The sequence below is a fragment of the Diceros bicornis genome, chromosome 4, assembly GCF_020826845.1.
Source record: "Diceros bicornis minor isolate mBicDic1 chromosome 4, mDicBic1.mat.cur, whole genome shotgun sequence".
Classification (NCBI taxonomy): Eukaryota; Metazoa; Chordata; class Mammalia; order Perissodactyla; family Rhinocerotidae; genus Diceros; species Diceros bicornis.
The window spans coordinates 22,191,298-22,218,655 of NC_080743.1; the positions used below are offsets into that span (position 1 = coordinate 22,191,298).

General features: G+C 34.2%; 1 protein-coding gene across 1 annotated transcript in view; it reads right to left on the minus strand.

Moving 5' to 3' along the window:
• Positions 1-27,358, minus strand: part of COL24A1 (collagen type XXIV alpha 1 chain) — a 343,739-nt gene that overhangs the window by 113,639 nt on the left and 202,742 nt on the right. Inside the window, exons 26-33 of the mRNA XM_058538420.1 lie at positions 25,355-25,408; positions 23,006-23,059; positions 21,495-21,548; positions 20,038-20,091; positions 13,639-13,692; positions 13,316-13,360; positions 13,154-13,198; positions 5,164-5,217 (exon numbers count right to left, since the gene is read on the minus strand). Of these exons, the coding sequence (XP_058394403.1) occupies positions 5,164-5,217; positions 13,154-13,198; positions 13,316-13,360; positions 13,639-13,692; positions 20,038-20,091; positions 21,495-21,548; positions 23,006-23,059; positions 25,355-25,408 (414 nt within the window). The remainder of the gene's footprint in view (positions 1-5,163; positions 5,218-13,153; positions 13,199-13,315; positions 13,361-13,638; positions 13,693-20,037; positions 20,092-21,494; positions 21,549-23,005; positions 23,060-25,354; positions 25,409-27,358) is intronic.

Sequence of the window (27,358 nt, forward strand, 5' to 3'; positions counted from 1 at the left end):
ATTTCCACTTTAATTCCATTGTGGTCTGACAGTATATTTTGTATGACATCTCTTCTTTGAAATTTGTTAAGTGTGTTTTATGGTCTATCTTGGCAAATGTTCCATATGAGCTTAAGAAAAATGTATATTCTGCTGTTATTGGATTAAGTAGTCTATAATTGACAAGTAGATCCAGTTTACTGATGGTGCTGTTCAGTACAGCTATCCTTACTGATTATCTATTCGCTGAACCTCTCAATTACTTATAGATGGGTGCTGTGAAGTCTGAGAATTTCAAAATCTCTGCCATATCTGAGTCTTTTTCTGATGCTTGTTTTGTCTCGTCAAGAGTTTTTTCTCTTTTAGCATGTCTTGTAATTCTTTTGTTGAAAGCCAAACATGATGTATCAGGTAAAAGAACCAGAGGCAAATAGGCCTTTAGTGTAAGGTTTCCTGTTATCTGGCTAGGAGTTAGGTTGTATTTACTGTTTACTGTACTGTTGTGTCAGAAGCTAAAATTCCCTCCTAGTGTCATTGTTCTTGTCTTGTCTGTTGTCCTCAGCCTTTCCTGGAGACCCCTTAAATACACAGACACAAATAAAGTCTGTGTATGCAGTTCTTTTAGCTGTAATCCTCTGCTATCATACAGGAGCCCTATTAATATGGTGGTAAGTTATGGGGGACGGAAAGTTTTCTATAGTTCTATGATTAGGTCTCACTCTTTTAGTGAGTGAGAGCTGGGTATTTCCTTTCCTTCATGTCAAAGGCAAGGAAGGGCTGGAGTTGAATATTTTCCTTCCCCTACTCAAAGGCTACAGAGGGCTCAGGTTGGGAATTTCCCTTCTCCTAAGTTCATTAGGCTTTGGTAAAACCCCAATAGTTTAGGCTCTGATAAAACAGTCTCCCTTAAGGGCAAGCCTTGTTAAGGAGAACAGAGAACTCCAGGTGTGTTTCAAAACTTTTCCCCTCCCACTGCTAGAAGTAGGAATGGATTTTCTTCTGATCTTTAATAGTGAGAATCTGGCAGGTCTCTTGGTGGTTAAAGCTCAGGAACTTGTGGGGTCCCACCCAAGACAGGTCCTCTCTGAGTTTTTTAACGCTCAAGATAATCGACACTGTATCTCCAGCAATTTGTCAATTACAATTTAAAGTGGTCCTTTCATCCAGCCATGGGCTTCTGCTTCTGGGAAGTTGTGATTCTCTGTATCCCCCTGCCTGTCTCTCCAGTTTTCAGGGCAGCAGTTTGTCCTGTGGCCTCAATTCTCTGAAGGACCTAAGAAGGACTGTTGATTTTCAGTTTGTTCAGCTTTTTTCTTGTTTTAAGGAGGGGAATGACAGCTTCCAAGCTCTTTACATTTCAGACCAGAAACTATTTTACTATGATTCTTAATGAATCAAAAATGGTTGTTGACTTTGAATACTTGTTTTTAGGATTTTTCACTATATCAGTGATATGTTATATCAAGAACTTCTTAACATTAACTAATTTTTCCTTTTTTGTAATTCTTGCATTCACTTCATTGAGGTGGATAATTCTTTATATATATAGTTGAATTTTACTTGATTTTGTGGTATTTAGACTTTTACAATCATATTGTAAGTGAAGTTCATCTTTAGCTTTTTCTGTGGGTGCTATTTTTGTCTGATTTTAGTATTGTCAAAATTCTACTGAGACACTGATATAGGGTCTTCTTTTATTTTTTGTTTCCAGAACTGTTGCCATTTTGTATGTCTTCATTAAGTAATTTAATGTGGAACTGAGTGAGGTTTTATCATACACTTAATTAACCTGAGAATCCTGTTAATTATCTTTTGAGGTATGTAGAAGTGACCTCTGGTACCTTGAAAATAATATTTTTTCAATTACAGGGTATATTCTGAAGCAAGTTTATCAAGAATTAATTTTTTAAGATTATAGCATTCCCCTCATCCTCCTTTTTAAAGGCAATTTTCAATGTTTAGAGACATCAGTGATATTTATTTGGATCAGGAGATTGCTTTTTCTGCTCAAGCTTTCTGAATAAAAGAAAGAAAAAAACCTTGCACCATTTTCCTCTTATTGAGGGCCACTGTATACAGTTGAGCACTGCACAAACCTAGGAGCACTATGTATCAGTTTTGCATTGATTGGATATTTTTTTTGTAAATGTGAAGAAAATCTAGATCAGAAGTCAGCACACTTTCTTTTAAAGTGCCAGATAATAAGTATTTCAGGCTTGTGGGTCGTGCAGTTTCTGTCACAACTATTCAACTTTGCTATTATAGCATGAAAACAGCCACGAATACAGAAACGAATGGTTGTAGTTGTGTTTCAATACAACTTTATTGAACTCACTGAGGGCTGTAAGTTTGATCTAGATACATAGTTTTGCCTACATACTTCTAAAGGAATCTAAGATTTTCATGAAGGGTTTAAGATAGGATATGATTAAGGCTGAACTCCTAACTCATACATCTGATTTCCCTCTTACCTCCTTCAGTTTCTTCTGCAGTTTCATCCTCTTCTACCAATATTTATAAAACGTTGAATTTCTTCAAAGCTCAGCCTTAGATCCTTTTCTCACTTCTGTACTCTCTCGCTAGACCAACGACTCCAATATTTTTAACTTTGGCACATTTCTGTACTCTGAGCTCCATATCCAACTGCCAACTTCACATTTCTCAAAGGCACCTCAAATTCAAATTGGCTAAACTGAACTTATAATCTTCCATTCTCAAACCCAGATTTCTGTTGGTATTCCCAGTTTCAGTGAATGATATCATTATCTCATTAATTCTTCAAGCCATAAACTTAGGAATCATACTTCATATACATGATATCTATCTACTATTTATTTTATCTTCTTTCAAATCTTTTAGATATATCCACTTTTCTTTGCTAATCAAAAGGGTTATACCATCTCTTAGCTGGATTACTGCAACAGAAAGCTGTTCCTGTACATTCTTGGTCCCTTCCAATTTGGTTTAAGTCATCTTTACAAAACAATAATATGATCATAAAACTAGACCTATCCCTTCAATGACATCCCTTTGTTCTTAGGATAAACATACAAACCCTTGGGAACAGAGCTCATAAATCTGCCTGTGTTTTGCCCCCTCCCTCCCTTTCCACCCTCATCTTGCACTTACTTCTCACCCGACTCTCTGTGCCACAGCCATGCTGGCCTTCTTTTAGATCTTCAAATATTTAGGGTTTCCTCCCAGCTCATGGCTTCTCTCTGGAATGACCTTTTTCCATCTTTGCCTAGGTAACTACTATTCATCCTTCAGACCACAGCTCAAATGCTCTTCCTCTGGAAGCTTTCCTTAACCTCAGATTAGGATAGTTTCTCCGTTATACATTCTCTCAGAACTGAATTCCTATACTTTATAGAATTTATCTCAGTTTTTAATTATCCATTTATCTCTGTGATTATTTAATTAATGTGTACTTCTACCATTAGACTGAAAACTCCTTCCTTATTACTACACTCCAAGTGCAGGTTCTTAAGTATTTGTTGATTGAATGAATGAATGGTCAACTATCCAAATCCCAATACTTGCATTGCAATGAGCAAACTAGTTTTGAAGCTTCCCTGGGAAAAAGAGACAATTCTAAAAGGTATTGACTATAGAAAATCTGTAGTCCTCTCTATTTTATTAGTCTCAAAATACAAATATGTTTCAACATCTCTTCTGGTATCTTTCATTTTACCAAATTACTTCTGTTCTTTTCTTTCCTATGATTTGATCAAGCAGCTCAAATATATGAAACAAAGCCCATTATATCTATCATAAATTGATTTATATTTTATTTACCAGCCCCACAGACTATGCGACCTGAATGTCAATTTTAGGTGCTGTTAAGCTATTTAGTCTTTTATGGCTACGGTATCAAATCTTTTCTTGTGCAAAGCCTAAGATATTGTCTCTGCTGTTGCCATAGCTCTGTTGACACACTTATCTTTACTTAAATGTGTTCTTTATTAAGATTAAACTAGTTTTCATTCCATTTCACTTCATCTAATATTACTGGCTGAATGATTACGCCTTTGGGTATATGACCTTTTCTTAATTCAGTTTAACAAACGTGCATTAGGTAGATATAATATGCCACACATTATATCAGGAAAGAGGATTACAAAGGTGAAAGAAATAATTTCTGACTTTGAAGAGCCACAGACTTTTAGAGGAAAGAGATATTTAAGTAAATAATGCTAAAGAGAGTTGCATTATTTTTTATCAAATAAATATTAGAATTGGAATGACAAGCTAAGAGATGCAAAATAGGGAGAAAACCGAGAAGGATTTAGCTTGACAAAATCAACACCATATCTAAGATTCTTTGTTTGGAAAGAATTATATATATAGTCAAATCTTTACTTATTGTTTGGAGAGCTTATACTATAGATTAAATATGTAAAGAAGGAAATGAACACAGTTTGGTAAGAATAGCTCTTTGTTAGAATTTTCCACTTGCTACTAGCCAAATGAATTATGCAAAGGCCACCTGTAAACCTGTGTGTCAACTGATGGATAGGATCAGCCCAAGAGTTTGAAAGACTACATTGTATTATAAATCTTAGAAGCATGTTGCAGCATATTACATCTGATACCACTATCCAGAAGAATGACTTCATAGGCAATAAAGAATAAATTGTGAGAAAGTAGATGTGTGGCAAGGTCTTTTCTTTTCACAATTCATTTTCCATGGAAACTCGATAATTGAATCACATTTATGAAATTGTAATGTAAGTTTTTGTATTATTGATGTAACAGCATTTCTGTTATGTTTGTACATTTTGGCCCATGGGATGTAGAGTTTAGTTTCTCCATATGGTCTTTTATTATAGAGTTGGCCTCATAAATGTGATTGCGTGTGTGTGTGTGGCAGTGTAATTATTATTATACAAACAGCAAGCCATTCAGAAAGAAAATTTCTGAGATTCAATAAAACAGAGTTATCTTTGTTGAAAATAAAGATATGAGAAGTTTTAACAGTTTCAGAAAAAGAAGACCAAATTTGACTATATGAATTTGGTCTATTACATTCACAGAAAAATATTAGTTCTATATAATTAGGTGTCCATGATAAATGCTGCTTTCAAAAACATACCAGCCACAGCACAAGAGAGCAATAATAACAGAAAGGTATATGTACATTAGGAGAAAAACACAATTAGAAAAGTTTAAAGATTAACTTACTGGTTCTCCTGCAAGTCCCCTGTCTCCTGTACTCCCAGGGGGTCCTTGTAAACCCTGAACAAACAAGGGCAAAACTTGAAGAAAAAGTGATGCTTGAAAATGTTTTAGTCAGTTTCCTTCACAATCTTCTCACCTAACTTTTCTGTCTACTTCTAGTCTTTTTTTTTTTTCTTTTGTGGTAAAATATACATAACATAAAATTTACCATTTTAACAATTTTTAAGTGTACAGTTCTGTGGCATTAAATACATTCACATTGTTGTGCTACCATCACCACCATTTATCTTCAGAACTTTTTATCTTTCCAGACTGAAACTCTACCCATTAAATAACTCCCTACCCACCCCCCCCACCCCCCCCATTCCCCTGGCAACCACCATTCTACTTTCTATCTCTATGAATCTGAATACTCTAGGTACCTTATATAAGTGGAATCATACAATATTTTTTCTTTTCTGTCTGGCTTATTTCACGTAGCATAATGTCTTCAAGGTTCACCCATGTTGTAAACACGTGCAGAGACTTCTTTCATTTGTAAGGCTGAATAATATGCCATTGTATGTATATATCACATTTTGTTTATCCATTTATCTATCAATGGACATTTGGGTTTTCTACCTTTTGGCTATTGTGAAAAATGCTCCTGTAAACATAGGGGAAAAGTATCTGTTTGAGTTCCTGCTTTCAATTTTTTTGAGTATATACCTAGAAGTTAATTGATGGATTATATGGTAATTCTGTTTAACTGTTTGAAGAACCACAAACTGTTTTCCACAGTGGCCCCACCATTTCACCAGCACTACATAAGGGTTCCAATTTCTCCACATCCTTGATAACACTGGTTATTTTCTGTGTGTATGTGTGTGTGTTTTAAATAATAGTTATCCTAATGGATGGGAAGTGGTATCTCATTGTGGGTTGGATTTGCATTTTGCTAATGACTAGGGATATTAAGCATCTTTTCAAATGCTTATTAGCCATTTGTGTATCTTCTTTGGAGAAATGTCTATTCAAATCATTTTGCTCATTTTTTCATCAAGTTATTTTCTTATTGTCAAGTTGTAGGAGTTCTTATATCTACCTGTATTCTTATATTTAATCTCTCTCCTATACAGTGACAAATAATTATCCAGAATTATTTTAAATTTAGATTCTTTTATACCTTTAATATCAATATAAAAAAATGTTTATTTCCAAAAATAATATCCTCGTGATGTGTTAATAAGTAGGACTTATGCCCTTAAAACCTGGCAAAGCACAGGGATCTCAGAAGTTAGATGACCAGAAATGACCAAATTAAACCACTCCAATGTCCTTTATTTTCCCCCATTTTTACACCATGCCGTCTATGTTACCATAAAATTGAATCTTAAATATGGGGTATATTCTAAAATGGTACACAAAACTCTAAATCAAATTCCAGGTCCTTTTCGACCCTCCCATTAAAAGATTTACTGAGCATGTACCAGGTACCAGACACTGATGACTACTAATGATATATAATATACTGCCCTCGTTTATTTGCAATTTGCCTCTTCTACATTATTTATCTTGGGAAGGTTGGCAACTATACAATGGATCACAATTACTATTTTATCTTAAAACTAAAAGCTAAGAAAAAAGCATGATATTAAATTAGAAGTAAAGATATTTAAAATTCCTAGCAACATACAATCTTCTAAGTTATAATCATCAATGCTATGTTTAGTTATGTATGATTCTCTGGTTAGAGAAAGGAAGATATGTAAAACCATGGATTCCTATATGACTAAGGTTCTTTTTCAGTCATGAAAATCATGTGCTACCCACTCATTCCAGGCTCCTAAATTAAGGCACAGGATCAATATAAGGGATCTCTCTGAGCCTGGTATAACAACTGAAACATACAGTAAAAGTTCAGAACCTTAAATAATATCTGCCCACTTTGCTTTTTAAAGTGTGTTTACACATAATATCAAGTTCAATTTATACTGTTAATGTTGTTAATGGTGGATAAAAGCTGTTTGGCAAAGTTATGAAATTATCTAAATGGACTCTATTTTTAATGGAGATGAAGAAGATAAGTACAAACTGGAATAAAATAAAAATTCTCTTTAAGGCTTTTCAGATGCTACTGAAAATATATTATTTGTAGTAGAACTCCTTGCTCCATGACTTCAACTCAGCAATTATGATAATGATGACCAAGAAGATAATGACTATCGTGGCTACTATTTACAGAGAGCCTGTGCCAAGAACATAATGAACATCATTTGTTGTAACTATGAAAGGTATCTCATTTTAAAGATAGGGAAACTGAGGCTCAGGGAGGTTAAATAATTTGTACAAAGTCGAAACAGCTGGTAAGTGACAGAATCAGTATTTGACCTCCGACATGTCTGACTCTAATGCCATGCTCTTCCACTATACTGAACTGCGTTCTATATATTTCAATGAGGAATCAAGCATTCAATGCCTTTTCCATTTTCAGTAAACTTATGTAGAGCATCTTAAAGGCTTTTTTTTTTTTTTGCTGAGGTGGATTCGCCCTGAACTAACATCCATTGCCATCTTCTTCTTTTTTTTTTGCTTGGGGAAGATTCATCTTGAGCTAACAGCTGTGCCAGTCTTCTTTTATTTTGCATGTGGGTCACCACCACAGCATGGCTGACGAGAGGTGTAGGTCCGCCGCGCCTGGGATCTGAACCTGCAAACCCAGGCTGCCAAAGCAGAGAGCGCTGAATTTAACTACTACACCATGGGACCAGCCCCATTAAAGACTTATTTATGAGAATAACCAAGGGAGCATATAAATGTCATTTCTGTGGCTACACTTTCATTGTAGGATCATGAAAATTGTGTACATTCTGCTTCATTATCTGAAGAATGGGAAAGAGTAGAGCTAATACTATATACTTTTTGTATTACAAGGATTATGAAATGAATGTTTCTCAAGTATTCTGAGTTACTCCAGAGAAAACTCTATTTAAAGAAGAAATGTTAAGAGTTTCCACTTCCAATATTGGCCAAGTAGCTCCTATCAAAGCCAGACCTAGTGGTCCAGTGGCTGAGTGAGATTCAGTGCTCTCACTGCCACAGCCTGGGTTCATTTCCTGGTCAGGGAACACCACACCTCCCATCTGTTGATTGTCATAGTGTGGTGGCTGCATGTCACTGTGATGCTGAAAGCTATGCCACCAGTATTTCAAATACCAGCAGGGTTCCCCACGGAGGACAGGTTTCAGCAGAGCTTCCAGACTAAGACGGACTAGGAAGAAGGACCTGGCCACCCACTTCCAAAAAAAATGGCTGTGAAAATTACGAATAGCAGCAGAGCATTGTCTGATACAGCGCTGGAAGATGAGAGGATGGTGTAAAAAGACGGGGCAGGGTTTTGCTCTGCTGTACACAGGGTCCCTAGGAGTTGGAATCAATTTGACAGCACTAACAACAAAACAGAGCTCCTATCAAACCAACTTATATACAGACAACTATAAACTCAGGACAAAATATTAAAAAAAAATATCTGAAGGCATTGGAGACAGGCAAAAACTAGAGTGGAGGGGTCTACACTTAGAGAAAGGAACGGCAGTAGGTGAGTTTCTGATTCTTTTTATATGGCTTTTAGCCAGAGCGTAAGCCATATAGGATGGCTGAAAAAAAGCAGGATAGAAACCTGCTGTCTTACTGGCATAGAGAACCAGAGGGCAGAATTTGGAGTGACCACAGCTGCTGGAAAGTGATGGAGTCAGAGAGAGGGAGCCCTAAATTCTGAATATAAACTCTGTTTAAATCTCTTGCTGACATGTGAAGTATGTACTGGTGTGGCAGACTCCAAGCAGCCCATCCAAGGCTAAAACAACTGAACAGAGATTTCAGCAGCCACCTACCACAGAAGAGAGAAAATCTGGAATTTGAATTCAGCCAAGTTAATTCCCTGCCAAATTAAAAAAAAAAAAAAAAAGAGCAATACTTTTCAAATAAATATAACAGAATTTGGAGTCTCTACAATGAATCACTCAAAATGTCCAAGATATAATTCAAAATTACTGGACAGAAAATTTTCCCATATTGATAAGATGAGGCAATTAATGGAGACCAAACTCAAGATTATCCAGATGTTATATTTATCACACAAGGACTTTAACGTACTTATTATAAATATACTCAATGATTTAAATAAAAATATACTCATGATGAATAAAGAAATAGGAAATCTTAGAAGAGAAATCTGTAAAAAAAAAAAAAACTAAAAATTATAGAACTGAAAATTAAATATCTGAAATAAAACTTAAAAATATAATATAAACAAAAGTTTACTAAGCAGGTTTAATAAGTGAGTGAAGACACAGTCAGCTTATGCAATTAAAAAAAGAAAACAGGAAAAAGCAAGATTGAAATGGAATGAATAGAGCCTCGGGACCTAAGGGATGATATCAAAATGTTTAACATATATTTAACTGGAATCCAAGAATGAAAGGAGACAGAAAAATGGGGTAGAAAAAAATATTTGAAAAAACAACATTGAAAAATTTCCAAATTTAGTGGAAACACAAATTTATACACACAAGAAGCTCAGCAAACTTCAAGCCGGATAGATACAAAGAAAATCCATCTAGGCTCATCCTAGTCAAACTTGAAAGCCAAAGATAAAGACAGAATCTTGAAAGCGGCCAGAGAAAAATGATACATTATATGCAGGGGAATAATGACAAAGATACGTGTGGACTTCTCATTAGAAATAATGGAGGCCAAAAGAAAATGACATGTTATCTTTAGAGTGCTGAATGAAAACAAATAAGAGAAAACCCTAACAACCCAGAACTCTATATCCAGTGAAAATATCCTTCAAGAATGAAGCTGAAATAAAGACAGTTTCGTAAACAAGAACTAAAAGAATTCATCACTAGCAGAACTTGACTATAAGAAATCCAAAGGAAATTCTATAGGCTTCAGAATCACTTTTCCCCTAAATACCTCTAAAACACACATTTCACTTATATTAAAACAAAAAATAGTTTACTTGTATTTAAGTAAAATTTTAACTTTGCAATATGGGGTTTATAACATATATAGATGTAATACATAAAATAATCATAGCATAAAAGACAGAACGTTGGTAAATGGATCTGCATGGTGGCAAGTTTCTTACACTTATGTTAAGTATTACTATATAAACTCTAAGTAGACCATGAAAAGTTAGAATGTATACTGTAATCCCTAAACCAGCAGTTCGCAAACTACAGCCTGGGGGCCAAATCTGGACCATCACCTATTTTTATAAAGTTGTATTGGAACAAAGTGGTATTCATTCCTTTACAAACTGTCTATGGCTGCTTTCACACTACAACAGAGTTGAGTAGTTGTGACAGAGACCATACAGTCCACAAAGCTTAAAACATTTATTTTGTGGCATTTTACAGAAAAAGTTTGCTGACTCCTAACCTAGAATAACCACTTAAAAATAATGATGAGAAGTATAGCTAACAACTCAATACCTAAATTAAAATGGTGTTCTGAAAATTATTCAATGCCAAAAGAAGGCACTGAACACCACCACCACCACCACAAAGAAAAAGCAATCATAAGATGGTAGACCTAAACGCAACCATATCAATAATTACATTAAATGGAAATGGGCCGCACACTAACTAAAAGGCACAGGTTGTCAGAATGAATGAAAAAGCAAGACCGAACTATAACACACTCACTTTAGATATCAAGACACAGATGAGTTGAAAATAAATGAATGGAAAAGATATGCCATGCAAACGCAGGTATAAGAAGGCTGGAGAGACTTATATATCAAATAAAGTAGATTTCAAAACAAACAATATTACCAGGAATAAAAAGTATTACCAAAGATATAGAGGAACATTTTGTAATGATAAAAGGGTCAACTAAGCAGGAAGACATAATAATCATAAATGTAAATACTCTCAAAATAGACTTTCAAAATAAATAAAGCAAATTTGACAGAATCAAAGAGAGAAACAGAGAAATACAAAATCATTGTTGGGGATATAACACCCTATCTCATCAACTGAAGGAATACTTAGATTAAAAAATCAATAATGTATGAACTGTTACATTTTTTATAAGACTTAGAAAACTAAAAACAGTTACCCAGGCTTTATTACCTTAATAACACAATGGGTCATGGCCTTTCCTCTTGAATCTCCCTTTGAGTCAGATCTATGTGTGGATGGAAGGCAAGTATAGGAAACAATGTTGGCCCAGAGATAAATATACTTTTTCTGGTTATCTGGACTAGCAGAGTACTATATGTGTTACCATTTTTTATTTAATACCTGGCTTTAAAATTATGACAATTCAGGAATGTCTCTTTATTTTACACATGAGGAAAATATGATCCAGGGAGCTAACCAATTCAACCAAGACTATACAGCTATTAGGAGCATGCACTAGAACAAAGGTCATTCTGACCTCTGACATACACACAGTCTGCTTGTTGACAGTGTATAAATAACTAGAGACACTGAGATTACTGTGCAGGATCAAATAAATCTTTGGGGCCATCTGGATTTCTTGAATTGCTTGATCCTAGCTTCCCTAAGATCTCCAAGTCTATTTCAGTTCAATCAAGAAGAAGGAGATAATGCAGATACAGAGCTAAGTAAACCTAAACAGCTATTATAAACTCATGATTTAATGTCCAACCCATGTCACCCACTAAGGTAACTTTACTCCTCTAGTAGTCTATGAAACTTGCTTGCCATAAGCTATGGATACAAAACAGTTCTAGTGTCTTTTATTTGATCGAGGAAATCAAATATCATCTGATAGTCTGAAAATGAAGGTAAAATTCTAAGGAATGTCAACAATGTACAAAATGAATGAGTAATTTTATTTCTTTTGGCCTCATTTTTCTAAAATAAGAGGAATGAAGTTGATGAGCTACAAATTTCTCCACTTATTGCAACATATTAGTTTTATATACAATGTAGTAAAGTGGAAAGAATCTACAGAAATAGCATTTACCTTGACATAATAGAAACCTAGATGATGAATATTAATACCGAAAAATGTTCTTTGGGGATGACTTCAATTAATAACACAATGTCACACACAAGTTCTTTCCCTGAATACAGTCATTTTTCTCTTTTAGGTCTCTGATATTTTAGATTTGACCACTGTCAAATATAATGCTATTATGGGAAACAACAGGCAGGGGGCAGCAGATTTCAAAGAGGAACAAGTAAATGCAGTGACATCAGTGACAATTACTATAGCAGCTAAAACATTTTTCTCTTATTCTTTTCTGACTCTTCAGTTGCAGACTATTTAAATTATTATTTAATTTTATAACTTTAAATTATATACATATGACAAATCAAAATGTCATCATTGAAATTTTGATTTCAAATGAAAGTAATTAAAAATACCCATACATTTAAGCATATGAGCTCAAAATTATATACATACGTAATAGCACATATGTGTGTGTGTGTGTGTATCTTTCTTTTTTTTTTTTTTTAACATTTTTCCGCCTCAGTGATGATAACCCCAGATCTTGTTGCCTCTCAGGGAGAAAACTATATACTTCTGGAAAGATTTTTGACAGTAGGAAAATACCTAGCATTATATAATATTAAAAACTCTTAGAGCTGTAGTGTGGGAAAGCATGTTGACACACATAGTCCCACACTCCAAGGGTCTAAAAGACACTCCAGTCGAGTTAAAAACTAGGCAAGAAGCCTCAAAGAAGTTTCTTGTTAGATTAGCTTTATTAATATTCCATTATACTTATATGATATCACACTATTTTATTTTGAAATGGTTTTATGGAAAAGCTAGTTTAACAAAACAAGGGTGAAGTAAAAGTAATAGTTATCATCATCAGTTTATAGAATAAGTAAGCTACTTGTCCAAACAAAACACTGATTGAAGTAATGATATTAGTTTAACATACTGAATACTACACAACAGTTGTGCTAGAGAATAAAGTGGATAAAATTTGTTCACAGCTTGATTATTTTTAATTACTTACTGGTTTCCCTTGAACTCCTCTCTCTCCAGGATTTCCAGTCTTACCCTAACATAAGAAAGAAAATGCTTGGGTCAAGTAGCTCCCTCCTCAAATATTAATCATACATCAAGAAAAACAGAAGATTTTATGTTTATCTTTAATGTGAAATGTTTTACTACTTACAATAAGACCATAATGCCCTCTTTTTCCTTGATCTCCTTTTTCTCCCTAACAAAGAATCAATACCAAGTGAGTTAAGAAGAATGTGAATTATACTCTTATACACTCTAGCATACACTCATATACAAAAAATAAGACATCAAGTATATAGTTCAATATTAAGAAGAAAATATTTCTGTGTGTGTAGTTTATGCATGTTTCATAATTAAAGTAAAAGAAAATTTAGAGCCATACTTTTGTAAGGAAATTTATCGGTCTTTACGCAGGTAGGACACATGGGCTCAAAAAAACTTAACTACGTATGAAATGAGAAAATCAATGATTACCTTGGCACCTTGTATACCTTGTTCCCCTGAGAGACCATCTGGTCCTCTTGGTCCCTAGAGATGGAAAAAATAACCTGTTGTTAATTTGAAATCTTCCTTTTTTACTCTTATGCATCCTTACAAATGAAGACATTGTGCTCTTCTTTCATTGACAAACTCCTTGTTTCTGTGTCATGACCACAGAAAAGAATACAGTTGGGTATATGCAGGAATCCAGTTGCACGGGGGAATCAAGCCAATGTTTTCCAGATTTAATGCCAAATAGTAAATCAGATGACCACAAAAACAGCTGACTCAGGTGTTGAGGTGGCGATAATCTAGGTTTGTTATTTGAGCATTTTGTTCACCTTATCATTTACTCAGCAGTCATCCAGGATTTAGTCTAAAAATAACTCTAACTTAAAAGTGGCTAGTTTGTTTGTCCAAACAGTCTTCTTAAGTTTTATGTTTTTGAAATGGCACTCTTTTCACTTTATTAGAAAATGAGTGCTGATTGCACTGTACCTGCCATGTACCTACTTGACAATAGTTACTGAAAGATGGCACGGGCACAGAAAAGGGATAGAAAACGCTGCTGGGAGTATTCATGCAAACTTAAAACTTCTCAGCTAAGGTGCTATCAATATTCATTCAGTAGTTAGTTGTGAAGAAGTACTAGTTGCAAAAGTCATTCTCTAACAAAATGACAGTACATGTCTCTCTGCCTAAATTATAACTGTCCTTGGAAGATCTTAAAGTCCTTTTCAAGGGAATTAATTCAGTTCTACCACCACTACAACATCTACTGTGGAAAACGCACTGCATTAAATGTTATGGGGATACACAATTGTAAGAAAGTTTCTCCATCACAAAACTTATAGAATGATAAGATAGATTACACAAATGACTATAACATATATAGAGATAAGGCATGTTAAGGGTTAAAAGGATTCAAAGGAGGGGGGCGTTTCACATGTTTGTAAAGAGATTAAAGATATCATTCTGACAGTTGGAGATCATGTTCTAGAAGGAACTCTAGATAGAGGGATAGAATGAGAAAAGTGTACAGAGGCAGGAAGAAGATACTCAAGAATGAAAAAAGTAGTTTGTTAAGCTGGGCTACTGGTTCCATTGTGGAAAGACTGGAACTAAAAGGTGAAGGACTGGAGTTTAGATTGAAATCAATAGGCAATGAGGAGACACTGAAGATTTCTATACAAAACAGTGATATGGATCTCCCAATACAACATGCTGATTTGAAGGAGCCCCCTAGGCTTCAGCCCATCTGAAGTCAGCTTGGTTTAGCTTTATGTTATTAAAAAGCTACTTACTATAATAGGACTTTCTTCCTGAGTGCTCTTAGGGTAACTGCATTCCCTGATCCTCTTGGGCACGTTCATGGGATTGAAGAGAAGACTCAAACTCCATGAGGATCTATAGCTCCGTTGGTCATACTAAATCCATAGCTCGAGCCCTACAATTTCTCAGTCTGTATTTAACGTACTTCATGATCTGTCCTAAACTTCCTCTTCTGCCCTATTTTCCTGTAAAAGACTGCAAAACTAAGTTACAGTCTTACTGTGCAGGCTCTTGAAGGTCAAGTTGAGGAATGCGGACTTAATTTAATAGATAAGTGATTTTCAAAGTGTGTTATTCATTCCACAAACATTTACTGAGTGCCTACTCTAAGCCAGACACTGTTTTAGGCCCAGAGACTATGGTAGAGAGAAGAGACAAATCCCTGAATTCACAAACAGCAAATAAATATATAAAATTAAAGTATAAAATCACAATAGGTAGTCAAGTATAATGAAGAAAAATAAAGGAGGTTAAGGGACTAGAGAGAACCCAAGGTAGAAAGCCCTACTTTAGATAGGTGATATGAGAAGTCCCTCTAAAGTGACATGTGGGTAGACACCAGAAGGAAGTGAGATTCCAGGCTATGCAAATAACTTGGGGAAGATCATTCTGGCAGAAGAAATAGCAACTGCAAAGGTCTTGAAGTGGGGGGCACGTTTGGAATGCAGTTACTTAACAGTTAAGTAACTGAAGATGAAAAAAAGAACAATGATTAAAGGATGACTCTGAAGTTTTAAGTGCAAAGATCCCTCATGATCTTGCTCTAATAACCACTTTCATCTTAAAAATTCTGCAGCCTGTATTGCTGTTCTTTCTCGGGCACCTCCTACGCCTATCTTCTTTTTTTCTGCCTTGTAAGAAAACACTTTGCAAAATTTTTTTGAGTAATAACAGAAGGTGGCTGAGAGGGTATGAAAAGGAATGAGTGGTTAACATTCTAAAACACTGCAGAAAACAAGATCTAGACTGAAAATATGTCCACTGGTAATTGGGAACTTAACTCCTTTGCAACATAAAATTTCTGTCTTTCTTGGATATTTTGTTAGTAAGTAACTGCTAGCATGATGACAGCATTAATAGAAAAACAAATTGGAAATGTAAGTTTGTCTGGGGTGGAATGGGGGAGCGGAGAGACAATGAGTTTGACTCTAGACAATCAACCACAAGGCAGATATCGCCAAGGCCAGTGCTAGAGTTGAAGTCAGCCTGTCTACGTTAAAGGGCAGCAGCCGTAAGGATAAAGCTTCAAAAGGCCTCCAGACACAGAGCCGTAAATTCAGAATTTTTAAAAAAGGTTTTGTCCAAAGTTGGCAAATAAGTCTCATTTCTTGGACAAAATCAGATTAAGTGGCTGCCTACATATATACATAGAAAAGACTGCATCTAGCTCCGGAGGAAAGTCGCACGATGAACTGCCAGTTTCTGCCTTGGCACATAAATCATGTCCTGTCAAGGCTGAACTAGTCCAAACTCTGCTTTCTAAGATGAAGAAACCGAAGCCTGCAGATATGAGTTGCCTGATTTACACGATGTCTAAATGTCCAAAGACTTTGAATAATTGTACTTCATTAAATTCACATTTTTTTTTCACATGTTAAAAAGAAATAAAGGCTAATTCTGTTAGCAAGTGAATTCAGGCTGAAATAAAGGACCTGAAGTTTAGAAGCGGTTTGCAAAATAAATATTAAACATTTACAAGTAAAGTGCTGATTGGTATTATAATTGAAAGGAGCTCCCTCTAAGATTAAGAAATATATATGGTAAGGATAACCATTCATTTTATAATGTTTTACATCAAAAAATACTTTTACTTAAAAAAAACACTTTCACACTTTATTATTTCACTTACTAAACCAAGACTACACAGGGAACAAGAAAGAGAAGTTTCTGCTCCTACAGTGATGACAAAGATTACCACATTTAGTTAAAAAAAATGGTCTAAGTACAGCAATTATATTAATTAAAGGCCCTAAAGCCTAAGGTTGCTAGTTAGGAGGTTAAGGCCGCCAGAACTCTAGGGAAGTTTAGTACTCTTTATGCTCCAGTCAAGCGTCAGTTAATTAACTAAAAGCTCAGCTTTATCAGCATAAGTTTCACTTTGATATTGGTCGTAGAACTTATCCTGGGGTTAGTGCATATGCCTTCTCTGACTCTTTAGACAAAATAAGCTTTAGGATAAGCTCTAAGAAAGTTAGACAAATAGTATTACAATAGGCACCTAATTGAGTATAAAGTTATTTTTTAATACCTGCCTTACAATATCTGATTATCTATAAAGCTCTTAGAGAATGTATGCTAGCTATATAAAAAATCTAATTTTTTGCTTTATCTTCTTTTAGAAAAGTTGAAGTTGGCTACAATGAGCGGCTATTGGCTTCTAAAAGCTGGAGTAAAGTCTGTTAGCTCAGCTACATAAATTAAGCATGTTTCATAAAGTAACAAGTACTTGAATGGTAGACAATAATCTTAAAGAGTTAACCAAATTCCTGAATAATCAATATAATCCTAAATGCATTAGATGATAGGAGACAGAATCACTATTTCATATAAATGCTACAATTAAAAGAAAAAAAAAACTACGATTAACTAAAACATTAACATAAACTGCACAGTAGTTTATTTAGGAAGGATGCTATGAGAATTTCAAGCCCATCTCTATAACCCTTGTATTTAATTTCAATAAGCTAAAGTATTTATGAATGAAAGAAACAGCCCTTATTTACATAACAAATTTCTTTCTAACATGGACTCAGTATATTTATATTTCCTTTTAATCACATCTGTCTTTGCTTGACCCCTCTATTAATTTTAAATTACTCAGATGCCTATTTATGCCTACCAGTCTCTTCTGCTCTTGATTAACATAGCTGGAACAAAATGGTCCCTTAAACAAAAACTAATATTATCTTTGATTTTGTGGAAAAAATCTTTTTATTCTATTCTTGGTATAAACTTTTTTTCAGGAGAAGAAACCACAGAAGAAGCTCTTTTTTTTTTATCACTTGGAGTACTCCAGTTATTACTAACATTGAATTTCAATGCAAAAACTAATGGCTGCTTTCCCAATATAGTATGCATTTCCTTGAAGGGGCTACAATTCAAAAAAATTTTTTTAGGTAACATTGGTTTATGACATTATATAAATTTCAGGTGTATATCAAAATTTTTATAGTCCTATCCCATTCTACATCTGGACATATATTCTCATTTTTTATAAGTGAAAAACATTGGGAAGGATGGATCTAGGGTACTGAGATCAATCTGTAGTGGAGAATGGATTGATGAGACAAGACACTAGGTGACAGCTAGAATAGAACTTCTTAATATGATATTCTTTCTCAAATATTGTGGTCTTGAGTTCTTTTTGTATTCCCAATGTTCATAGATCATCTGAAATACTCTCCTGTAAAGAAAGCGATTTGTTCTAAACAAAGACCTTATTTTTAAACAAGGTCTCCTTGTTTAGAAAGTACTAGGTGAACTTTAAATAATTATGAGAAACCATTTGAGAAAGAATCAGTAAAATGTATTTGGAGGACGAGAAGAAAGTAGACCTTTGAGGAGGTGAGAATTGAAGACAAAGCAGCAAATCAGGAAAGAGTAATAATTTGCCCAGGGATCATGGGTGAGGTTAGAACACTGCAGAGCAAATGAACTTTCCATGTGACTTATGAGATGGCACAAGTGGTTCAGGAGCTGATCTGCTTAGGTACATGGATAATCAATAAGACCTCAATTACTTGATTAACAAAAGGCAGGAGTTAGGTATTTCTTCTTTTTTTCCACCCGTCACAAAACTGGTTGAACTTTCCCACTATGACTAATACAAAGTTGAATAAACACATTTGACCTGACCAAGGACTGCATGCTGGCAGGGCACAGACCACTAAACACAGTTTGGATACAGATCATCTACCATCATTTTTATTTTATTATTTTACATTTCACTTGTGCTAAAATAGATGTGGCCATCAGGATTAGTTACAGACTGTAAATCTATAACCCAGAAAGGAAAATAATTTTTCAGAAAAGAAATAATAATGAAGACAAATTTGTTCTCTTTCCTCAATCTTTACTTAAAACACAGGACATGAAATTAAAGTTGTTATTTCAAATTTGGCATTTGTAACACTTTTCTCCCGCTTGCCAACTGGAAAACGGCAGTTTTTGTTTTGTTTTTGACCTTTGTTAGTAGGAGGTCATGTTTTTAGAATTTTTAAATATTTTCTTCACTGGCTGTAAAAGTCAAGGTAAAGCGAAGGGAGAAAAGAGAATTCTTAAAGCCCCGTATTCAAATCAATCAAGGAAAAATACTCCTTAATATTCCATGCAGTCACACACACTAAGGTTTGAATCCTGATTGTGTCATTTCTCTGTGTGTCTACAGGCCATATACTTAAACTCTCTGAGCCCCGTTTCCCTCAACTATAATATCTGAGGTAATACCTCCCCTTCCTAGGGTGGTTTTGAGTACTAAGATAAAATATGTAAAAGTGCCTGGCATGTGACAGGCATGCAATAAATAGTGGTTCTTATTTCTTTAAAGAAAAAACAAAAAGGATTTAATGTTTAAAAGACATTAAACATTAAAAGAATGGAAGGCTTTTAATTTACTTCTTATGTATAATTACTAGATGATGATTATGTCATCTCTGATTTATAATTAATAAACTCCTTGTCACCCTGTGTCTCTTCATTCCATTTACTATTGCTCTTATTTTGTCACAATGTTACCATTCCTTGCTATGTAAGTCTCTGGTGAGTAGAAAAATAATTTAAATATCTTCACATTTACAATTTCTCCAAAGAATGGAACTGGAAGTTGGGAATAAGAGAAAAGAATTCTATATGAATTAGTGAAATTGGTAAACACAAAATGGAAAACTATGGTTTTATAAGTACAAATGATTATGAGTCACATTTCAATTAAAGTAGGCAGTTCATCTAATATAATGAAAAGGAGGAAAAACTCAACAATATCTAAGCACAATCTAGAAGATATAGAGCTATTTTTGAAGCCATTTTTTGAGGTTAATGTGCTTCCTTCATTAGATAACTCACTCTTCGTCCTTTAGGACCTTGACTCCCAGGTGGTCCTCTTGCCCCCGCATGACCCTAAATGTTGAAAATTTAAAAATCAGTTATAGAATTCATAGGAATGTTATCAAAATAGTAGTTATAACCTTTCTTATGACATGTAATTCTCCTTGGGAATTCTTAAAATAAAATTGATTAGTCTCCTTTAAAAAATATGCTTCAATTATTAAACAAATACCATAACTTCTCTCCCCAAATATTCCGCTTTTGACATATTCTACTATTTGGAGAAATTTCATTTTTAGTTGTTTACACCCTGAATAAGTTGAATGGGAAGCTTCTAATATTCACTGACCAAGTAGTCTTCAGGGAGAACACACGTGGAGTGACGGTGGAGGGAGACACCCACTTAGCCAGTCTGACCAGTCTAATCTTCCCGGTCCATCAGAGGGCAATGGCTATTGCTGCAAGATTTCTTTCTCGTTATTCTAGACATTTATGATAATCCCATCACATAAAAAAAGATTTTTTTCCTGTTACCATGAAAAATGCCACAAAATGTTCCAAATTAACATGCCACAAAGAAATAGCCTGCAACAAAGATTAAGTTATTTATTTTAGTCAATTACAATGAATTATTTTTTTACCTGATAGTCTTCAATAAAGACTTAATTAGAAAACAAAATTTATCTATATAACATTAGGTAGACAAAAATAGTGAACTTTTTCAGGATCTCAAATTTATTTATTATTTTATGTGAGTAAAAAGATTGGCAACTGTGCCCTAGATCAAGTCTTCCTAATATTAGAAGTCAACAACACGTCTATCAATACACTGGAAAATCAGGCTTATCTTCAAAACAGAAGCTTCACAAAACACCATAAACCATTTCTGAAAATGGTTCTGCTTAGGCAATCACAAAGGTTGATCTTTTTCATATTTAAGATCACAATTACTGTCAAATTTTGATAAGCAAACTTTACCTCTTTAGAGACAAAATTTCATTATCTTTCTGTAAACAGAAAATGAAGTATTTTCAAAACTCAATTTTTTATTAATAAAGGTATATTTTCTATGAATTTCATCTGGTTGAAAACATTCACAAATTTCTAAGAAAAATAAGTTGGAACTTATGCTTGTGATTGTTTATCCAATTGGCTCCCTTATTAGCTTGATTACTGAGTGTTTTCTTATATGTGGTTATTCAAAAGAAAGTTTAAAGGTTTTTTTAGTTTTAGGCTGAAGAACTGAACTGACTATTAGAAGTGAGCAGTAAATAATATGGCAAGTAGAGGTGAGGAATTTCAAGATACCATGACATATTCTAGAGTCATGCATTGACTGGGGAGAGAAGCAGCCTCAGGCAGTTTACACATTACTTATTTTGCATAAAAACAAAAAAATACAGCACAAGCAAAGTCATGGATTTAAATTTAAATAGACATTCTAGAAGAGAATATAAAGTCTTTTCTGTACTTACAGGTAATCCCAGTGGACCCATGGGTCCTGGAACTCCAGGAGGACCTGGATATCCCTATAATTTGAGTAAAAATATGAAAGACATAAACTCTCCATCATACCTAATTCTTTTCATGGAAGACAAACTAGTAATTATAAATAGTAATAAAAAGTGATAATTTGATAAGATCTCCCTCTCCTATCGAAGATATAAAAGGCCACAGGAAATGTTCCACAGATAGACAATTGAAATTAAAAATGTTGGGGCTGGCCCCATGGAGTAGTGGTTAAGTTCAGCGCACTCCGCTTCGGCAGCCTGGGTTCACAGGTTCAGATCCCGGGCGCAGACCCACACTATTCATCAGCCATGCTGCAGCAGTGACCCACATACAAAATTGAAAAAGACTGGCACAGATGTTAGCTCAGGGCTAATCTTCCTCAAGCCAAAAAAAAAAAAAAAAAAAGAGGAAGACTGGCAACAGACGTTAGCTCAGGGCAAATCTTCCTCAAGAAAAACAAAAGGTTTACATACAAGCTGTGTGTATTAGAAACTCTTTGCCTAGACATGAAATTTGCTAGCCAGAATAATATAACCTATTAAAAAGAGAATATTCATCTTATTTTTCTGTAGGTTACGTTATGCTAGGAACAGATATGTTATATAGATTAGGAAACTATCATTTTCAGAGGTCAGAGAATTCAATAATTAAAGAATGTGAATGTGTGCAAATACTCTAGACTCTCATAAATACTATCCTTTATGGTATTAACACTGATTCAGAGAATGTCTTGGGAACTAATAATTCCCCAAATTGATTAGCCTTATGGGTATATTAAATTTCCTAGTTGACAGCAACCGGAGATAGGTAAAAAAACAATCTTATAGTGCTTTAATGATAATATAGAAGTTAAAACTGAAGAAAAACTTAGGTAAAATGAATGTGTAGACAGTATTACGTGCCACCAGATCCATCACAATACATTTTCTGAAAGCAAGATTCTTTTATTGATAACAATTTTTCATTCTATTTCCTATCACATTTAGAAACTGTTTAATAAACTAAAAAATGCAACCTAGGTATAAAATTTATCAGCTATTACTATCTTAAAGATACAAGAGAGTAAGGTGAATCCTGGATTCTGAGCTTTCATATACCAAAGAATTACATCGCGACCACAACCTCATGGAAGAGTGGGCGATGATATGTGTCATATAAACTATAAGCTGTAAAATAAAAGTAGAATCCTAATAGAATTTTCTTCTTCATCCATTTTAGCTAATTTATCGTGGTTTAATTCTTCTCTTAAAATATAGACTCATTTGACCAAGCCATCTGATTCGTATGCTCTTTAGTTCCAGTCGGCATTCTGAAAGGAAAACTGTTTAAAGGAGAAGAAAATTCTAATGGAAATTTACTATAAAAAAAGCATTTTTCACTTACTTAAATTCCATTCAAGGCAATTCCACCTCTGGAATGCCTTAGCTTTATTATATTCTTTGGAAACATATCTTTCAAATTACTGAGCTCTTACCGTAGCACCCTTTGCCCCCTGGGGACCTAGTGGGCCTGGACTTCCACGCTCTCCCTTTCAAAACAAAGAAAAAAGAGAAACATTAAGGCATGTTAATTAGTCATGATTGAGCTAAGCCTAGCCAGGAAAATTGTCAGTCGGAATCATACCTTACATGCATATCTCATCCTAATTACCAATCATTTTTAAATTTACAAATTTCACATTTTTATCCTAATGTTGCTAGTCTTTTAATACAATAAAAATCCTCTTAAGATATTTTGCAAGGGATAAATACTAAAAGTCTTATTAAAATGAAGAAAATAGAAATTATGAATTAAAATTGAGCATACATCATATGTTAAAGTTTTGTAAGTAGAAATGCTTACAATTTTGAGACATATAAAATATAAGAATAGTAGAAGTATCAAAGCATATTGTAAAAATTAACTGATCTGTATAACCATTGAACAAAATTTTATTTCTGTGGTCTGTCCACCACAATTAAGTGTAATCATGATAACCAAATATGCCATAGCAGATTAAAAGGACTAAACTGATTCACATTAAAATTCCCAGGACTGTCAAAATCTTAGCGTAGAAGATTTGACCTAGCATAGAAGTAACTAAATCAGAATGAAAAAATTATAAAACTATCTAAATTTTTTGAACTGAGCTCATTTTATATTTTTTACATTATTGATAAAAATCAATAAGTATATAGTAAGCTCTTTTAATGTACTGAGAGATGGAGAGACAGAACAGAAATTTGAAAGGCTCTACCCTCTACCAGAAATTAGACTCTACCCTCAAGTAATTGGAGACATGACATTAACAAAGATAAAATAATTAGAGGATGATTACATTTTAAATTGTATGGTACTTATTCTAAATCCAGGAAGCGAAGAAATCAGGAAGGATTAAAGGAATCTGGGAAGACTTTATGGAGGAGATGGGAATTTAACTGAGTCCTACAGTTTGGCTTTGAATAAATAGAGGGAAGGGGAGAAGATACTCTAAACCAAGAAAACAGTAAGAACAGGAACAGGAACAAGTATATAACATATGAGACAGGGGGAGAGAAAGTTTATATCAGAGAATATTAGAGAATTTGTTGGATGAACTGATAAAGCCAAAATGATGTAGTATCTTAACAGCAAAGTAGAGGAGTTAATAGGGTCAACAATAGGGAGCTAATGAAGGTTTTTCAAAATGTTCCATCATGACCCATCAAAATGAGTCTTCTCTTATAGTACGAAGAATGGATCAGAGGATAGAAAAGAAAAGGGTAGAGTAAATATGATAAAGAGTAAATTTAAGATAAACTGCTAAGAGTATGACTGATAAGGTGGCTTTGGATTCACTATTAGAAAGAATGAATTGCAAGGAAACAAACCTCAAGATCTACTAAAAGATTAGGCATAGAGGATGGAGGAAAAGGAAAACACAAAGATGGGTTCACTCTATTTATTCTGGAAGATTGGAAGAACAGAAATAGGTAATGGACACACTAACAGAAATGAGTTGCAAAGAGACCAGTTTGAACGTGCGGAAAAAAAGATATATTTAACTTTAGATACATTGAGTTCGACTTAAAAATTTCAGATGGAAATAACTAGAATATTATCTAGTAATTTACTTGTAGTCTTAGCTCTACTTGATTAGTCACAAAGAGTAGACTTGTATAGTAATTGCACCAGACTATCATGCTTACAATTTATATTCAGCAAGTCAGATTTCAGTCAGAGATCCAAAGTTTTTGGTTTATTACCTACTACTCCATTATAAGATTCCATTAAAAAAAAAACAACAAAAAATGCCCTTGCTGGTTTCAAGTAAAGAATTACTTTTTATTTAAAAAAAAAAGCTTCCCTAAATTTGAAACTCAATATGGAAAATCACTCTTGAGGTAATGATTTCTAGGTAATCTTTAAGCAAATTACAATTTCCATCACAATTGCCAGGAATCTCCACAAATAACTGCATATTGGATTCAAATGGTAATAAAGAGATTGTGACTAAGATTTGGACCAGGTTAAGTGATAATTTATTCTTCTCTTTCACAACTGCTTCCTTTAGAGGGCTTGCTCTCATAAAGTAGATTTAAATATTTTCTAGTTATAAACTAGACCATAAATTTCATCGTTTCTCTTCAGACCACATCATTACAACCAAAAGAGTACTCTGTCCTTTAAAAATTGTAAACATACATGCTATTAGCTATATTTCGATATATTTAATAGCTTCAGTACAGGTAATGTGTTTTAAGTTATGAGTGATTTCTAATTAACATAAATATCATTTGAGTCTCTCCTTTGAGTTTAGCCTAGCTCAATTCTTATTACCAAACAAAATAATGAAAAAAATTACCTTTTCACCAATGCTTCCGGTCATCCCAAGTTCTCCAGGTAAACCAACAGGTCCCTTTTAGGAAAAAATATAACAGAAAAGACACATATATTGCTTTGCTGTTATAGTATCTTGGTTTTAAATCATTATGTAATCATTATGTTTCTTCCTAACTCATCCTAAATTTTACCTTAGAGTAAAATTCCTCCTAGTATAGGTGTCCAGCCTATGACTTCATGACAGAATAATTAATCTATTCAGTCAATCAACAAATATATATGAATGTCTAATATGTGACAGGCCCTGTGCTGGGAGGCACTGAGTTTCAAATCCAAACACCGTCCTTGTCTGTACAGCATTTACAACCCAGTGGATGTTATAAAAACTCCTGCAACTTTCATAGCCTCTTCATGTGAATACATTAGCTTAAGAAATCATTTCTGTGACTTCCTTCTTTGAAAGCTCCTTAATACATGAGGGAACAGCATATGCCTATTCATTCATTCATTCACTCAAGAAATATTGAGTGCCTACTGCCTACTCTGTGCCAGGCACTATTCTGGTTACTGAGCTTTCATTAGTAAGCAAGGTAGACCTAGGCCCTGCCCTCATGAGGCAAAACGTTTTATAACAGAACAAAAACAACCAAGTTAAAAAGTGAATAATTACAAATTATGATACAAGCTCATAAAGGAAACAACTATGATGCTGAGGTGGAGAATAAAAGAGAAGACTTATTCTAGGAAAGATACTCAGGGTAAACCTGAGGCCTGACATTTAATCTGAAAGCTGAAGAATAAGAAGAGGCCAGCTGGCCAAGCAAAGAAAGGAGGAAGAGTGTTCCAGGCAGAGTAAATAGCTTGAGCAAAGAATGAATTTGGTGTGCTGGAAGAAGTGAAAGAAGGCTATCAGTAACATTGTTGCCGAGTGAACAAGGTTCAGGGTTCATCTACCTTTGTCTTTATGGAGTCTACTTCAAGCAGTATACAAGCTTTACAACAACAGCATAATCCTTCTCCAGACAGTCTTTAATTATGAAGAAGTTATTTTCTACTTCTGTTTAAAGATGTATGAAACATCTTTTTCAATAGCTACCAAGCAAAGACCCTGCTTAAACAGATTATCATATAATAATATATACTAGCATAGAGAAGGCACCTGAGTCATGAAAAAATGGTTTGCTGTGTTGAAGCTAACTGAAGTTAATGCATGGGGCATGATTTTATCTACATATATCTACATTCTTATCTATCTATATACCTACCTACCTATTGATCAATCTATCTATCTGGTGATCATGGATACACTAACAGATGTTAAGCACTTTCTCTGTGTCTGGGTTAATCCTCACAACAGCCGTATTTGGTAGAGTTATCTTGAGTCTCCTTTTACAGACAAGGCAAATGAATTAAGCAGCTTGCTGAGGTAGATGAATTTAAGTAGTATGGATGAGTTTAAGTGGCTATGAGCACTTGAAGTGTGGCTAGTCCAAATTGATATGTGCTGTAAATGGAAAAGACACACCAGATTTTGAAGACTTACTACAAAAAGAATCCAAATTCTTAATTAATGATTGTTTACATTAATTACATATTAAAATGATAATGCTTGGATATATTGGTTTAAATAAAATATGACTAAAATCAATTTCACCTGTTTCTTTTTACTTTTTTAAAATATGGCTACTGGAAAATTTAAAATTACCTTTGTGACTTGTATTATATTTCTATTGCACTGGTCTACAGTCTTAAAAATTATGCTAACACTAGTGGTTATATCCAGTTGGAAGTAATCTAATAATTTATTTCTATGGACATTAAATTTAAGACAGTGAACACTTTCACCCTGAGGCAATCAATGATCAATGGTCATTTAATCAAGTCTGAGCAGGAACAATGAAATAGAACTCTTTTGTGAGACAAGAAACAAAATAGCAGAACCTGAACACAGACTAGTTTTGATCCAAGAATAAACACCTTTTCCTAACACATATAATGCAGGTGAGTGAGTGGAGTAGGCCCATTT